The sequence below is a fragment of the Carassius gibelio genome, chromosome A3 (assembly GCF_023724105.1).
Source record: "Carassius gibelio isolate Cgi1373 ecotype wild population from Czech Republic chromosome A3, carGib1.2-hapl.c, whole genome shotgun sequence".
Classification (NCBI taxonomy): Eukaryota; Metazoa; Chordata; class Actinopteri; order Cypriniformes; family Cyprinidae; genus Carassius; species Carassius gibelio.
Genome location: NC_068373.1, coordinates 31,877,803 through 31,896,410, shown reverse-complemented (window position 1 = coordinate 31,896,410; position 18,608 = coordinate 31,877,803). Strand labels below are relative to the sequence as shown.

The following is an 18,608-nucleotide window of genomic DNA, read 5'->3' as shown; positions in this document are numbered from 1 at the left end:
ATTGTTATTAGCTAGCTCATTGGTAATCACAGAATCCTGTTAAAAAAGTCCTAATGCTACACAATGAAATCAATTCACCAAGTTTTATGTAGAAAACCAGCAAATAAAAAATAAAATTAGCATCAATATGTACTTTTTGTTTACATAAACATTAAAATAATAACATTAAAAATGATGGCCACATTTGAAAGATTAAAGATTTTGTATAAAAAGATAAAAGTCACATATTTCAGCCTCTAAATCATTTTTATAAAAGTCAAAAAAGATAAATTACTGACATTTACAATGCACATTCTCCTTTATTATTAATAGTATGCGGTCCGATTTTTCCCGTTGTGTCTGTCGTTGCTATGCAGGGGGTATGGCTTATCTAAATTAGATGTAAATGAGCCCCATTGTCACTCACAGCAGTGAGAACTGCACAATCTTTAGAGGCTATTTCTGCTTTTTGAGCTTTTTTAAATACCTACCTTCAAATGGCCACAACTTCACCAACTATTATCAGATTTCCATGTGTTACACATCGTTGGAAAGCTTGGAGACTACACTTTCAGAACTCAAAATGCCCCAGAACCGACTTGTGTCCCTACTTTCCGTGATTGGTCACATATATATATATATATATATATATATATATATATATATATATCAATCAAACACCAGCTTATGCATTGATTGGTTTGTTTTTGTTCCCTGGGAGACACATTAATCATCACATCAAATTATTGACACAAGAACGATACATGATTAGTGGTCAGATACTAAAGGAGTTGTGAAATGGAAAATCAAAATAAAGAAGTTAAGAAAAACACACTACCAGTTTCAAACCTCAAAGCTAACTCGCCAGTTTTAAAGTTTTTGTTTTTGGAGTGTCTATTTACACTAAGTGCAAAAAGCCTCAACACTGAAAAAAGACACTTGTCAATCATCAGTTTTAGTGGCTTAGGTGGTAAGGCTTGTGCTTTGTGACGCGATGGACCAAAGTTTTGGATCTGCTTAACTTTTCGTCTCCCTTTTCAAATCTCATATCGCATCGGAAAGGCTTTTATTTTCAATAAAAATTAAGGAAATAATACAATTTAAAATAAAGTATTTACTAGTGTAGGGTTAGGGTAGGTGTAGGGGACTTTATTTGTCCCAATAAGGTGTTATCCATTTAATAATTTGAATTAAAATCATAGTTTACACTCAATACATCATTGTGTACTGTTTTATAATGTACTACAATACTAAAGTGCAGTACCCATTTGCATGAAACTCCTTAAGTGAGGGTTTCCCTGAGGGAGAAAAAATCCCTGAGGTAAAGGATTTCATTAAGAGCGTTGCAAGAAACCTCTTAACTGTCACCCTTACCTAAGTGTTTATACTAAGCGTTTCACAGCAGTTTCTGACAACATACGGCAAAGATCGCCGCGGTTGCTATAGTTACTACCTCTAACAGTAAACAGAACATAACAAAAAGCAAAGCCAAATTTTAGCCTTGCTAAAATCACACTTGTATTAATATATTTTTGCTATGGAGAGTACAAACATAACAAAAAACAAAAAACGTAAACTAAACTGGACCGAAGACGAAAAGGCAATTATTGTTTTTGTAAGTGGTTATAATAATAATAATACTTTTCAGCCTTTCATCAACCATTCATCATCTCCAAGGGATTATTAAGATCATTAAAAACCCGCCTTGGTATTTCCTCCTCTTCACTTAACACTAAATAAGCCATCATATGTTGAGTTTAAGTTGACTTAAGGGAGCTGTTCTGCTCCCTTAAATTTATTGAGGTGAAATGGTCACTAAGGACTTTGTAGCAACGCTTAAGGGAACACTTAGATAATTAAGGGGAAAATCTTAATAACAGCCTTAAGTTCCTTAAGGAAACCCTTAGGGTTTTTTCTTGCAACCCAAGTTTCACTAAGGGTACCCTTAACGTTATATCTAAGGGATTTCTTAGCTTAAGGAGTTTCATGCAACCGGGCACAGATAATTACTATGATTTGCGCTTAGTGTAAATTGAATACATTGCTATTTGCACTTAGTGTAAATAGAATCCATTGCTATTTGCTTTTAGTGTAAATAGCATTTATCGCTATTTGCAATTAGTGTAAATAGCATCTAGCACTATTTACACAGTGCAAATGGCCGCTGCCTTTAGTTTTTTACCCCTCTGAAACTGACCAAATTGTGATGTGTTCACAATTTGACAACATCAGTCTTCTCAACATGCAACCATATATTTAAAAAAAGTAATATGTAAGTAAATATTTTTCCAGATGATTAACCTTAAATACTGTGGATGCAGTGCAATAAAGTTTGCCAATCACAGCAGTAAGTATTTACTTGAATCTGAAACAGGCAACATCCCTTCAAACAGTGTGTTTTTGTGGAAATAAGAATGGAAAATTTTAAATTTAAAAAATAAATATTTTAACTTTACTGGTGCCAAAAAACAAAACAAAAATGCATTGAATGCATTTCATACCCCGCTTAAACCAAATTGCTAATAAATTAGGCTGAAGCAAAAATGTTCCACTTTGAAAAAAAAAGAGAACCAGAAACAGATTCAAATGGAATGAAAACAAGGAAACAATTCCAATGTACTTACAGTGTCCAAACATTAGCAAAATCAGCAGAGAAAGAGTAAAGATGCTTTCAGAGGAGAACACAACAACTCTTAGATCGCCAACTGCACGCTCAGCATTAACTGAGGATAAAACATTACTAAATCAGTTTTTATGACTGCTTTGCTAAATAATGTCAAATTGATGTACTGCAAGTGGTGTGTTCGCTCACCTGTTTTTAGTATAATTTCTGTCATCAGTGCAACAACATTCAGCAAAACAACACCAGTGGATCCCAACGCATACAAAATCATTTTAAAGGTGAGGGTTAGATCTGCAGATAAAAGTACATTTATATCAGCGACAATACTTGTTGTTTTAAATGCAGCTGTCTTGTAGCAAAAAAAAAAAAATTATATATATATATATATATATATATATATATATATATATATATATATATATATATATATATATATATATATATATATATCCTTCTACATCCTCAGATGTTTGTCCAATTAGTTTTGATTGATTTTCATTAGGCAGACCAGTCGTGTGTGTAGATTTACCCTCACTCATTGGAAATGAACTGTAATGAGATGCAGAAATATTTAATTGTGATTGTAAACTCAGTTTTAGTTACTCTTTACCAATACAACCAATGATCTGTCAAAGTGAACACCTCACTTCCGAACCCTTGACGTCTGCCCTTTGTATACTTTAGGGTTTTAATTTACAATATTTTTGAGAGTTTTATATTTATGAACTGTATTTTATATTTTATATTGTCTTTGGGTATTCAAGACATATTTTTTAAGCTGAAACTTGGGTCACTTTGACCTATGAAGTTAACCTTAAAAATCATACAAAAGTGATTTTTAAACAAGACACTGAACTTGGATATTGAACAAATTACAAAATTAGTTTAAGTAGATTATCAATACTGTACCTAGCTCTTCATTACTAGCATTATAAACTGCAATCATCCACAGCACTTGCTGAAATACAGTCGTGCAGATCCATCCTGCAGCAACATCTGTGAACAGAAGTATCTATTATAGAAATTTATTCAAAGATTAAAGGGATACTCCACCCCAAAATGAAAATTTCGTCATAAATCACTTACCCCATGTCATTCCAAACCCGTAAAAGCTCTGATCGTCTTTGGAACACAATATATTTGGATGAAAACTGAGAGGCTTAAGACTGTCCCATAGGCTGCCAAGTTAATAACAGTGTCAAGGTTCATAAAAGGTATGAAAGTCGTCATCAGAATGCTCCATCTGCTATCAAACGTGCAATCTGGGATATATGAAGCGCTGTTTCTACATGTATTTAGCTTTGATTTGAAAGAAAATGGTGCATCCTTGTGGCGCAGACTGTTGGACTGCAGGAGACTGTTGACAAAGGAATTGCTGAATAAAGTCGTTATTTTTGTTTACAGTCTGATGGCAGATGGAACCCTTGCTCCAAGGTGGCGGCGAGTCCACACGCAGGGCTTTCTCTCTCCCTTTAGAATGGTATTTTCATGTTTTCTGTCTTTTGAGTAGAAGTGTTTTTGTCTTCATCGCGTCTACCTGTCTTTAAGCGTGCATACAAACGAGACAGTACTTCAGGTGGATACTCCATCATTTCAGCGACAGCAGTGACACTCGGAGCCTGTGGCAGGTGATCCAGACCATTTTAGACTACAAGCCACCACCACGGACCTGTGACAACAACATCTCTCTGCTAAATGAGCTGAACACCTTCTTCGTTCACTTTGAGGAACAAAACAGCACCACTGCACAGAAGACTCGACCTCCTCCCGGCAACCAGGTGATGACGCTGACCTCAGACAGCGTGAGGAGATCCTTCAGCAGGATCAATGCACGCAAAGCTCCGGGTCCTGACAACATCCCTGGGCGTGTACTGAAAGACTGTGCAGCAGAACTCACTGATGTCTTCACAGACATTTTCAGCATCTTGCTTACTCAGGGTGTTGTTCCCACATTTTTCAAAACTACCACCATCATTTCAGTCCTGAAGAAGCCATCTCTGTCCTGCTTCAATGACTATCGTCCTGTTTCACTCAATCCAATTAGGAACAAAGATGAGACAAACTACAGGAGTGAGGTGAGCCGCCTGGCCGGATTGTGCAGTGATAACAATCTCTCTCTGAACGTGGAGAAGACGAAGGAGATTGTTGTAGACTTCAGGAGAGCACACTCAGCACGTTCCTCTGACCATCAACGGTGCGACTGTGCACCAAGTTCCTGGGTGTGCACATCACAGAGGACCTCTCCTGGACTGAAAACACCGCAGCACTGGCCAAGAAATCACAACAGCGTCTCTACTTCCTCCGCAAACTGAGGAGAGCCAGAGCCCCGCCCCCATCATGTACACCTTCTACAGAGGCACCATCGAGTGCATTCTGTCGAGCTGCATCACTGTGTGGTATGGTGCCTGCAACGCGTCCTGCCGAAAGACTCTGCAACGCATAGTGAGAGCAGCTGAGAAGATCATTGGTGTCTCTCTCCCCTCCCTCCAGGACATTTATGGAACCAGTCTCACACATAAAGCCCTCTGCATCACAGGTGATCCCACACACCCGTCACACAGCTTCTTCAGTCTGCTGCCATCAGGGAGCAGACTTGACTTGACTTGACTTGACTTGACTGATGACGACTTTAATACCTTTTCTGGACCTTGACACTGTTATTTACTTGACAGTCTACGGGACAGTCACAGGCCTCCCGATTTTCCCCCAAAATATCTTAAACTGTGTTCCAAAGACGAACTGAGCTTTTAGGGGTTTGGAACGACATGGGGGTAAGTGATTAATGACAAAATTTTCATTTTGGGGTGGAGTATCCCTTTAACCTTTTTCCTCACCCAGAGATATAAAATGTAATTATAATACTTTCCAGTATTAGAAATATAAAATGGGCCAATACCTTTTTCATTTTTCATCGTTCTGATGCAGAAACAAATAACTACTACCATCATCATAAACGTGAAGGATATCCATGTAGTTTTACGGAGAAAAACTGAACCTGAAAAATATTTGAATGTTTTTATTCAATGAATTGTTTAAAACTTTTGAATAGCGAAGTCAAAAAACGAAACATGAAGATAATAAAGGAAAGATCTAAAAATAAAACAACAAATAATGAAAAGAAAAGAAGAAAAGTCCTGATCCAGTCAGATAATTGACCTGTAAACTCTACAGGACTGACCCCTTTAATATTCAGAACGAATGGAAACAGTCTTTGAAATTAAAAGGTTTAAAAGGGACAGTTCACCCAATTTTCATTTTTGGGTGAAACGTCCCTTTTAAGCATCTATAATCAATGAAAATGGATTTTCTCAGTATTACACAAAACTATAGAGAGATGTGTTTAGAAAATACTTACAGCATTTCCTCTCGTTCAGGCCAGTCAAACAGAAAAATGACATAAAAAAGATTATTGGGAACATTATGGCAACAAAAAAACCTAAAAACAGAAAATTAACAATGTTCAAGTAAGTTTTATTGACAAAAAAAAAAAAAAAGATTTTAATGTCATTGCAATCAAATTAAAGACATCTATTTTTCATCTCTCTTTAACCTTTTGCTACTTTTGTTTACTTAATAAAACATCAGACTTTGTTACCATGAGGTTTATTCTTAGTGTGTCGATTCTCGAAAATTTGATCTACCATGTTTTATACTTTTTTTACTCTCTGAATATTGTCCATTCAGAAATGTCATAGATTTGATAAAGGGTTACTAACCTCCTCTGGCAGCTCCAAAAGCAATATACAGGACGGTGACGTGTAATGAAGGCAGAATAAAAAAGATGAATGCAGCTACAGATGTCAATATACCCCATGCACATTCTGATATCGGTCCATGGCATGGCTTCTTCTTTCCAGTCAATACTACAAAAATATATATATATATATATATATTAAAATCTAAATAATAATTACACAATTTTGAAAGGAATGCAAATAAAAATTGTATTCCTCTATTTCAACAACTTGTTTCAGAGTAACTAATATCAGTTATAAACAAACACATTACTCAAATTAATATTAACTCACATTAACTAAATTCTGAAGATTACATTATTTCTTAATACTGAACATCAAAGTGGTGATGTTTCTTAACATTTTATTTCCATTTAGCACAAATTTAATGCATTTTTCCTGCCCTCTTTTGTATTGACAGGATACATCGGCCCTGATGCTTGGCTGTTTTTAACTTCAGTGTGAAAAATTGCTTTTATCAGCTGAAACCTATTGGCCGATATATTGGTGCATCTCTACTAATATATATATATATATGTATGCATGCATTTACGAACTTTATGGAATGACTTACAGTAAAGGATGTAGATGACACAGAGCAAAGTGAAGACTCCAAATGTACTGATTATCATGAATTTATCAAAGTCTCCATAATGCACCATTTTTTCCCAGGCATGGCTAAAAAGAACTGAAAGAAAATTAATAAACAACTTGTGTTGAGAAATTCTGCACTGACACATGTCGAATCATACTAACATAAACTGACTTTTGAGTGAAAGTAGTAATACCGGCTACATTTAATGTATTATCTATTTTTTTAGGTCATTGCAGATTATTTAAACATTTGTGTGCATGAATGGCAGCATGATAAATGTGTTATGATATGGAGGAACATATACATTTACCAACCTGAAGAATAAACCACTGTTACGAGGAAATATTCAGACTGAAGTGCTAAATCTGTGAACAAAAAATATTTTGGGCAATTTAATATTCCAATTGCAAACAGACCACCTTGTTGGCAGAGGCTATTTACAGTAACACCATCCACCAATATCTAATTGAGCCAGAAAATTACAAAACAAACCAATCTATTAACAGGAGCAGAAAAGCGGATGGAAGTAACTTTTGATGTGATCGACCAAAGTTTCATTATACCTTATTTTTAAAATTACATTTTCTTCCTTTCCTCATTGCATATCAGCTCGGAGAGGCATTTATTTAAAATTAATATAAATATAAACATAAGTCGTCTGGTCAGAGACAAAGTACACTTTAATGACTTGAGGCTGTCAAAAGCATTTACAGTCTCGATTTGCTGAGTGAACAACTATAGTACAAGTAGCAGAGGGTATGGCAGCGTAGCACTGAGCAGTTTGGAATATACTGTATCTTAGTATGAGTATGATTAACTAAAAATACTAAATTAGTAAATGAACAGAAACAACAATACATTTATTTGTCACTTATACATAGATTATACCGTATATATGCATACAGTCATGGCCAAAAATAAGGACACCCTTGGTAAATATGGTCAAAGAAGGCTGTGAAAATTAATCTGGACTGTTAATCCTTTTGATCTCTTATTAAAAAAAAAAATCACAAAAACCTAACTTTCATTGGATAATATTAAGAATATTAAGAATATAAAATTTACATTTATATTCTTAATTTAAGAATTTAAAATGTGGGGAAATATCATTATGAAATAAAAGTTTTTCTCTAATACACATTGATCACAATTCAGGACACCCTTTTATTGAATAATTTTTAAATCTCCATTTGCCAGTTTAACAGGTCTTTTTTATCCTTTAATGCCTGATGAGGTTAGAGAACACCTGGCAAAAGATCAAAGACCATTCCTTCATACAGAATCTCTTCAGACCCTTTAGATTCCCAGCTCCATGTTGGTGCTTCTCCTCTTCAGTTCACCCCACACTTCTCTAGGATTCAGTTCAGAGGTGTAGCAGAAATGAGTCAAATCAGACAAATCAAAGAGTCTATCAGAGCTGTGTGCATTGAAACGAGAGCCGAATTCCTCAGGAAGTCATAAATCAGTTCTAGTGCCACAAGAACCAAGCAAGATAACCAACCAACCAACCAACTTGTTCACACAACAGCTTTCAACATTAACACCAATATAACAATTATTGACAATTTTAATTCGAAGAAGAGATTGTCAAATTTATTGTTCGTGATTGGAATGCAACGCTGGACATCACATGTAAACCCAGGAGATCAAGTTAAATACTTGCATTGACTTCCCCCCCCTCCCCAGCCAGTGAAACCAGACTGAAATTCCTAAGGGGGAAGGGCTTTAAACCTTTGTCTTCACAGAAAAGTCCTTTGCCAGAGAATGGCAAAGAAACCCTTTTTATACATTATATATGGACCAGAATGAACTCAAAAAAGACTTATGAATGAATCATTCCATTGCTTAACTCCATATTCATTTACGTGTAACCCACACATTTGACTATCATGTATAATCACTTATTGTGTATGTCTTTTGATAACTATAGGATACCTAGTCATGTCTAGTATTCAAATAATCGCATTTTCTTGCTTGATATTGTCCTGACAATCATTTATTTGTAAAATATATCATAATCATGTTATAGGAATCATGTCCAAAATTAGACCCTGTGAGGCAAGAACCACATGCTTGGTAAGATAAACAAATGATTTATGATACCCACCCCAAGAACATATCTGATTGGTCAAGGCAACATTTGAGGGGTGGCCAACAAGGAAGTTTTAAATACTTTGGACCCCATGAAATTTTGCTTTTAGTTCTAGTCTAGCTGCTGCTATTAGCCATGTCGGCTTTTAGTTCTAGCATTTGCTCGTGCTATCAGTCATGCCTGCTCTTAGCTTTTAGCTTGTAGCTTTGCTACCTAGCTTTAGCTTGTAGCATCTAGCCATGCGGTAGTCATCATTGTTCTTTGAGCGCGGTTCCAGCGTGCCTGCCTGCTGCTACTATGAGAAGGAACACAACCTAGTCTCGTCAAACTTTATTTCTTTTCTTTTCCGTTTGAGAGTTTCGTGTTCTGAGTTAAGTTTTGTAACGTCCATTCAACTTCAACCAGCGAACACGACTCTGCACTTTCAGCCAACGCCCAACAACCACGGGCTTCCCAAGACGTCACTTCAGAGACTGAACTTCCAGCCAATCAACGACCTCGGGATAGCCCTTTCACCGAGGCTCCTTCTTCACAGGAGATGCAAGTAACTTTACCTCCAGACTGTGACCTTTACTGGTGTATCTAATATAATTTTAACCTCATTGAGGAACTCAATGCGAGCGCTAATTACGTGATTGATGGTTGTTCATGTTTATGCAATTTAACGTATTGTTGTTAACTTGGGATTCCATATTTCCATTCTCTTAAACTCATCTTTCCCTAACTTTCGACCTTCCTGCAACTTGTGTGAATGTGTGTGTGCGTGCGTTTATGTGTTAGATTAGTTTATATGTCTTAGATTTATCTAATAAAGCCTTATTCATATTGAAAAGAGAAGTATCTTGTGTTTTGTGCTTACAAGTTAATGTCTTAAACTGTCGATCTTGTTACTGTGCTAATTGATAGTGTTTCACTATAGTTTGGATATTAGTATCCAGCGCAGATTTGATGTTAAATGGCTAGTTCACTGAATCGCAGGGCGTCTCCGTGACCAGCCGTGAAACAGTGATTCTGTTCAAATTCCCTTTAAAATCTTAAATGATTAAATGAAGTATAATAACTATTCCTCACTTCAGGCTTTATAGAAAAGTAGTGTCTACCTCTAATTTCATTTTTCCACCGTCTTTGCCATATTTTTGTATTAAGCCCTCTTTCATTATTGCCCTCAGTTGCACTCTCCCCATTAATATATACTTTTGAAAAACCTTGATTATTCTGGTTAGTCACATTGTACTGCTATTATTTTGAACAACACTGTATATATATATATATATATATATATATATATATATATATATATATATATATATATTTTTTTTTTTTTTTAACCAGTATGTGCGTTCCCACAAACGTTTGTGCTGCTAACGCAATGCTCCACCACTGAGCCACAGGAACTTTTCAATTATATTAATATTTTTTTTTTTAGATGTACCTGTATATGAATTAACTGCTCCTGTTAATACTGAACTGTTAAATGGAAATGTTGATCAGGGCCGCTGCTGGCCAAATGGGTGCCCTAAGCAGGATTGTATTGTTGTGCCCCACTTCCACAAATATGATGAGAAAAAAAATACTATGGGGTGAAATAAAACTTTAATAAAATAAAAAAACTAAATTGATAAATTGTATTATTTACAAATTGCAATTGTAGCTCTCAACATTTACCTATGGCTATAACTTTATTATGACTAATTAGGGCCCGAGCACCGATGGTGCGAGGACCCTCTTGGAATTGCTCCGTTTATTATTATTATTATTATTATTATTAGGGCCCGAGCACCGAAGGTGTGAGGACCCTATTGTATCTGCTTCGTTTATTAGGGCCCGAGCACCGATGGTGTGAGGACCCTCTTGTATCTGCTTTGTTTATTATTATTATTATTATTAGGGCTCAAGCCCGAAGGGGCGAAGAGCCCTATTGTTCCCCTAAGGATTATTAGGGCCCGAGCACCGATGGTGCGAGGACCCTCTTGGAATTGCTCCGTTTATTATTATTATTATTATTAGGGCCCGAGCACTGAGGTGCGAGGACCCTCTTGTATCTGCTTTGTTTATTATTATTATTAGGGCTCAAGCCCGAAGGGGCGAAGAGCCCTATTGTTCTTCTAAGGATTATTCTTCTTATTAGGGCCCGAGCCAATGGGCGCAGGGCCCTATTGTTCCCCTAAGGATTATTAGGGCTCAAGCCTGGAGGGCGAGAGCCCTATTGTTTTCCTTAGGATTATTTGTTATTATTATTATTATTTATTCTTCTAATTTTTTTCCAAGGTTTCGGGGGCTTTTGGGGTCCTTAACATGCTTAAAAAGTCTTGAAAATTGGCACACACATTGGAACCTGCGGCCATTAGGGCCGGGCAGAGACTGATACATGGGCGTGGCACAGGGGCTCTACAGCGCCCCCTGGAATACTGAGGGCCATATATCATACTTACTTGCACGTAGACACACGAAACTCGGTACACATGTAGATCTCATCAAACCAAACAACTTTCGTACTGCATGTCATAGGCTCCGCCCAACAGGAAGTTGGCTATTTTGGGTTTAGTAGTCATATTTTTCGTCAAAGTTGTGGGGGCTTTTGGGGTCCTTAACATACTCAAAAACTCTTGAAAATTTGCACACACTTTGGAATCTGTGGCCTTTAGGAGCCTGCAGAAGCTGGGACCCGGGCGTGGCACAGGGGCTCTACGGCGCCCCCTGGAACACAGTCAGAAATGTTGATGTATAGCTCACACATACTTGCCAATATTCATATGAAACTCAGTACACATATAGATCTCATTGTGCCGAACAACTTTCGTATTGAATATCATAGGCTCCACCCAACAGGAAGTCAGCTATTTAGAGTAATGTAAAAAGCGCATGCTCTGGAATTTGAAATACTTGTCATAGGTTTTTTACTCGATTGCCGCCAAACTCGGTCAACATGATCTCAAGACATTGAGGATGAAAAATCGCCAGGGGATTTTTGATATCTCGAACGGTTTGCTCGTGGCGAGGCTTTGAAATTATGGCGAGAAATGAGAAACAGGAAGTGTCTAATACCATCCACATACATTTCCTAATTTTAATCAAACTTCATCAGATTATTCATTGTATGATGTCGATCACATATATGTGACTATTAGGAGTCAAAGTTATAGCGCCACCAACTGGCAGCAGGAAGTGTGTCATTTTCAAAATGCTTTGAATTCAACATCTTATTTTTACTCGATTTGCTTCAAACTTCATCAGAATAATGTTAAAACACAGCCGATATAAATCTGCAAGGGGGATATTGATATCTAAAAATATTTTTGCCGTGGCAACATGTCAAACTGGAATACTTCTCAGGTGATTTTGAGTCATATAACATACTTAGAATTTCATCAAACTCAGAACACATATCAGTATTAGTGACAGCTAGACACTGGCACAATTTCATAAGAGGGCGTGGAAGAGGCACTCTATAGCGCCACCTTTTGTCAAAAGTGGGGGGGTTAGTTTTAGCTACAGACACCAAACTCAGTACAAAAATTGTTCTTATCAAGATGGACAACTTTCTAATTCACAGTCATCAGCTACGACCAACAGGAAGTCGGCTATTTTGATTTGAATGTGGATTGTTTTTTACATTTAGCTGTGAATTAATGCATACTGCTCAGAGGAGAGTAACACTATACACACCAAACTTTGTCTACATGTTGAAAAAACATTGAGGAACTTAAAATGTGAACGGGTTTTGGATAGCTTGGATGGTTTTGTCGTGGTGATTTTTTTAAATGACATTAAAGATGGAATTATTAATGTTCCTGCATTTTTGAATTCAAAACCTTTTTTCATGCAGAAAAAAAGTTATTCTGAGTAAATATGCATAGTTTCATGACTTTACAACACTGTATGGATAACAGAAAATTAAAAAAAACTGTCAGACATCTCATCTCACTCTGTCCATCTGTTTGACTGTGTGTGCTTAGACTTCCATTGTCTGAGAGAAAATGCGCCCCTACAGGTGCAGTTACCGGACTAAAAAAGGGAGGAGACTGTCTTTTGGTTTCACTTTTAAATCGGTTAAAATACAAATAAATACTTGGATTTAATTCAAACTGACAAGCTAAACCAACATATATGATTATTACCGGGTCAGGGCTCATTAATAATGCATGTGTGGTCAGTGATACGTGAGAAACACGAGAGATGAATCACCGCTCTGAGCAAGAGCGTGTGGAATGATGAGCTCAGAAAAAACGAGTTTATTCTTGTTTTATAGCTATTAAAAATAAAGTATTGCAGCGATATCACACAATTCACCAATTAGAGCACACCAAGAGCTAAATTAAGATGTTTTTGAACTGTTTGTGTGAAAATGAAATATTTGCGGCTGCCTATCTGAAATCACTGCCTCCGATCAGCGCGTACAGTGTCACAAGTTCAAAACTAATGAATTTATTCTTGTTTAAGAGCTTTTTAAAATAAATTATTGCCATAAATGCGCACAATACATCCATTATAACACAACACGAGCTAAATGCAGGTGTTTGTGACCCGTTTATGTGCGCAAGACTATTTGAAAGCGCGACTGGCAGAATAACATTGATCTCTCTCTGGAGCTGCAGGATTCTGCCTTTCGTCGTAAGAACGAACACATCACGGACAAGATTATTTCAAAATACATAATAGCTTGGCGAATATAAACGAAAACAGCCACGTGAACATAAACTGTTGAGAAATAAATCTGAAGTGGATCTACTGGATTTTAATATTAAGTGACCGCATATACCAGCTGCTTCTGTCTTCAATTTTAATCTATATAAAAAATTAAACTCATTCATCTTGGCTGCTTTTTTAATGTGTCTACGTATTTAAACGCCTAAAAACCTAAAACATGCTCTATTATACTATTGTTAGCAATTTCTTTATCGTTCAATTTATCTGGTGTACACGCTTTTATTTTCATAATAAACTTGTTTGTTAGATTATACACAGTTACAGTGGTCTATAATAAATATTAACAGGTTTTTTTCAAGCTGTTTAGAATGATTGCCGTAGGCTAATTTTTTAAAATGTAAATCCAAAAAATAAATTAATAAAAAACATTGGAAAAGAATAACTTGTACTTTTTTATACATTTTGTTTAGTTTCATAGTTTATGCATTATAGTTATAAAAACAAACAAATTTAGCCACTCACATAGAAATCTTGGGCCTTATCCTTTTCTGACAGTTTTAGGGATGTTTAAAAATCCTAAAAAAACTTATTTGTGCTGCAAATAATAATTTCAAACTAATTTGATACTGACCTCTGACATCCTGTGACATGATATTTATTTGAATTTACATAATCTCATGGATGTAACAGTAAATCTTTTCAGCTCCCAGATCAAGACTAAGCTGTAATGCAAGCAGAACTTATACAAATGCTTGTAGGTCAATAAAATCATTACAAAACACTTACAAATCATTTAAGGGATTTGATAACACTGTAAAATAATATTTAATTTGTTAACATTAGCAAATGCATTGATAACATTTTATAATAACTGCACTCATTTGTAAATAGTCAGTTCATGCTTCATAAAGCCTTGTCCCAATATTAATAGCCAGTAGTAAGCAGTTTATAAATACAGCTATAAATAGCTTGTTCTTGGTTTATAAGCACATTTATTAAAAAGGAGAGTAAAGGGTCAGTTATCTTCCTATGAAAAATAAAAAAATAAAAATAAACAAACAACAACACAGATTGATACCGAACTCAGAAATGTTATTGTGGATTTATGATAAACTCAGCCTGTAAATGAATTCATTCTCCTCCAAGAAGACACAAGTAGTTCACACCAAACTTTTTTAACATGAAGCCAATATACTGAAGATGTTAAATTTCGAATGGGTTTAGGATACCTTAAATGGTGTGGCCATAGCGATTTATTAAAGTAACATAAAAAATACAATAGTTATTTTACTATATCTTTAAAATTTTTCATTCCAACTCTTCATAATTTTTTATATACGTAGAAGTCATCATTTGAAGGAAGCACAGTACGTTTCATAGCTTTATCATTTTCAAGAGCCAGCATAAAATTAAAACTATCATAACATATAAATCAAGCTTGCAATTCTTAGTACCAATAATGGCCACCAGATGGAGCTATAGGATTACTTTTAAATAATTATTGTAGAAACAAGTATGATTTAAATCATTTATAGAAATCTTTCAAAGAAAAATAATATGAATTTTATGTATTTTACTGATAAAATGACCCTCACTTAATTAGAATAACAAGCTGAAGTATTGTGAACTGTATATTAAGAATAATTCTTTATAGGCTTTATGGACAGATACGTTTGGAGTGACTCTTGAAGGATCAGCACCACATCCTCTTTTACCACTGTTTAAAGAATGTATCTTACAGAACAGGTGCGGATGAATTTTGAATAGCTTGAATGGTTTTGTCGTGGTGATTTTTTTGTGTGTGTGTGTGTGTGTTAAGTGAATTAGGTGTGAAACTATCAGGGAGCATTTAGTCTCCAGCGCCAACATTTTACAGAACTGCCACTTTCCTGGAATCTCAGAATTACAATGTGTCAGGTTCTGAGAGATCTAAGATTCCAAAAAATTATTTAATTAGAATACCATGAAGTATTGTGAAATACTATATATTAAGACTTTATATATAGGCTTTATGAACCGATTAGAGTGACTCGTGAAGGACCAGCACCACCTCCTCTTGTCTAATGGTTTGAGAAATATATCTTCCAGAATCCGGGATTAAGATTTAGGAGCTCATTTTTATTCCACCTCCTTTCCTGAAAGTCTGTCTTTTGCAGAATTGACTAAAAAATAATCTTCACATTAATTCCTAATTATTTTACAATTATTTTTGTCAGTTCTTCTTGACCTGTTTTTTTTTTCTTCTTCTTTTCTGACCTCATGACCCAGTCAGCATTTTTGTACAGTGGTCAAGTCTTAATTTATCCATTTCTGTATTGCATTTGTGTTTGATATTTCTCATGGGTTTTTTATAATTTTCGACTTTGATTTAAAACAGTTTGAGTTAAAACTCTTTTTTAGCGCATTTCATCTGTAAAAGAAAACATGCCTAATAATTCTGCACATGAATATAAGGAGTTTTTCTCTTCAAGCTTTCCTGGACTATTGTATAGCACTCATAAATGATTAAATAAAAATTAATGGTAGTTATTAAGATTGATATGGTTTGGAATTGGTAAAATGTGCTTGGAAAAAAATCACAATAAAACAATGTTTTAATGTTTAAGTTTGAAATATTAAATGACATGAATGAATGCTATATAAATATTGTTCATGTTAACATAATGTTTATGAATGAAATCTTATTGTAAAGTGTTACTCAAGTTATATATATATATATATATATATTGTTCTGTGAATGTGATTTTAAAGTCTAGATGATTCGGATTAACCCTTTAACTGCCATATCCTTTAAAACCTTACTGCCAGAGGGATAAAGTGAATGCATGTACCCACTGGGCACAGTTTACCTGATGCCACCGGGGTGGCGATGGCATTGGTGGCTTGAGCCCGCCATCGCTGCTTGCAGCTATATTTAGGGCTCAAGCCCGAAGGGGCGAAGAGCCCTATTGTTCCCCTAAGGATTATTAGGGCTCAAGCCCGAAGGGGCGAAGAGCCCTATTGTTCTTCTAAGGATTATTCTTCTTCTTATTATTTTTTTTTTTATTTTTTATTAAACCTTCCGGGGGTTTTTGGAGGCCTTAACATGCTCAAAAACTCTTGAAAATTGGCACACACATTGGAATCTGCGGCCATCAGGACGCCACAGAGACTGGGACCCGGGCGTGGCACAGGGACTCTACAGCGCCCCCTGGAACACAGTCAGAAATCTTGAACCATAGCTCACACACACTTTCATGTATTTATATGAAACTCAGTACACTTATAGATCTCATTGAGCCGAGCAACTTTCGCACTCTATGTCATAGGCTCCGCCCAACAGGAAGTCAGCTATTTAGGGCTGTTTATAAAAAGCATGCTCTGGAATTTGATATACTTGTCATAGGTCTTTTACTTGATTGCCACCAAACTCGGTCAACATGATCTCAAGACATTGGGGATGGAAAATTGCGAGGGGATTTTTGATATCTCGAACGGTTTGCCCGTGGCGAGGCGTTGAAATTATGGCGAGAAATGAGAAACAGGAAATGTCTAATAACATCCACATACATTTCCTGAATTTGATCAAACTTCATTGGTTTGTTCGTTGTATGATACTGATCGTATATATGTGACTATTAAGAGTCAACATTATAGCGCCACCAACTGGCAGCAGGAAGTGTGCCATTTTCCAAATGCTTTGAATTCAGCATCTTATTTTTACTCTATTTACTTAAAACTTCATCAGAATAATGACAAAACACGGCCGATGTAAATCTGTTGTGGGGATATTGATATCTGATATAGTGTTGCCATGGCAACGTGTCAAACTTGAATGTTCTGTTATGGTGAGTTTGAGGCAGACAACAAGCTCAGATTTACATAAAACTCAAAACACATATCAGTATTAGTGATAGCTAGACAATGGCAAAAGCTTTTAAAAGGGCGTGAAGGAGGCACTCTATAGCGAACGTATTAAATTGCGAACGGATTTTGGTTAGCTTGAACGGTTTTGTCGTGGTGAATTTTTGAAACGACAGTAAAAAGGGAAACATTAATTGTCTTGTATGTTTAAATTGCAGCTTCCAAACACTTCAAAGCATTTTTTTATACAAAGATCAAATCATTCTGAGGAAATATGCATAGTTTCACGACTTTACAACACTGTATGGATAAAAGAAAATTAAAAAACTGTCAGACTTCTCAACTGACATGATCTCACTCTGGCCACCCTGTCTGTGTGAGGGAAGGGAGGGGGAGTGTGAGGGGGTTGGTGACTGTGACAGTGTGTGTGGACTGTAGGGAGGGGCTGTCTGGCAGAGAGAGAGACAGAGAGACCTAATCATCCCTTTAATAATCAGGAAAAAAAAATCTGTATTTCATAAATGATTAAATAAAAAATAATGGTAGTTATTAAGATTGATATGGTTTGGAATTGGTAAAATGTGCTTGGAAAAAAATCACAATAAAACAATGTTTTAATGTTTAAGTTTGGAATATTAACTGACATGAATGAATGCTATATAAATATTGTTCATGTTAACATAATGTTTATAAATGAAATCTTATTGTAAAGTGTTACTAAAGTTATATATATATATATATATATATATATATATATATATATATATATATATATATATATATTAGGGGTGTAACGGTTCACAAAATTCACGGTTCGGTTCGATACGATACACTGATGTCACGGTTCGGTTCGGTTCGATACGTTTTAGATACAGCAAAATGTAAAAACATCTCAACTTTTCAGAATGCCGCAAGCGCACCGCGGGTCATGTGACAAGAACCAACCAATCAGCTTCATCCTTTCCCGTAACAACGTTGAGAGCTCAGCCAAGATGAAGGAACAGCTGATCATAGTTGTATATGGATTGCAATTTTGAAATAAATTCAGTAGCAGAGCTACTGCAAGCGATTTTTAGAGCTGCAAATCCATTTATC

At 35.8% G+C, this 18,608-nt stretch overlaps 1 protein-coding gene across 1 annotated transcript in view; it reads right to left on the bottom strand.

Moving 5' to 3' along the window:
• Window positions 1-18,608, bottom strand: part of LOC127942480 (uncharacterized) — a 130,618-nt gene that overhangs the window by 18,100 nt on the left and 93,910 nt on the right. The window contains exons 7-14 of the mRNA XM_052538199.1: window positions 7,246-7,296; window positions 6,911-7,024; window positions 6,319-6,465; window positions 5,958-6,038; window positions 5,499-5,597; window positions 3,512-3,598; window positions 2,792-2,893; window positions 2,604-2,702 (exon numbers count right to left, since the gene is read on the bottom strand). Coding sequence (XP_052394159.1) covers window positions 2,604-2,702; window positions 2,792-2,893; window positions 3,512-3,598; window positions 5,499-5,597; window positions 5,958-6,038; window positions 6,319-6,465; window positions 6,911-7,024; window positions 7,246-7,296 — 780 coding nt within the window. The remainder of the gene's footprint in view (window positions 1-2,603; window positions 2,703-2,791; window positions 2,894-3,511; window positions 3,599-5,498; window positions 5,598-5,957; window positions 6,039-6,318; window positions 6,466-6,910; window positions 7,025-7,245; window positions 7,297-18,608) is intronic.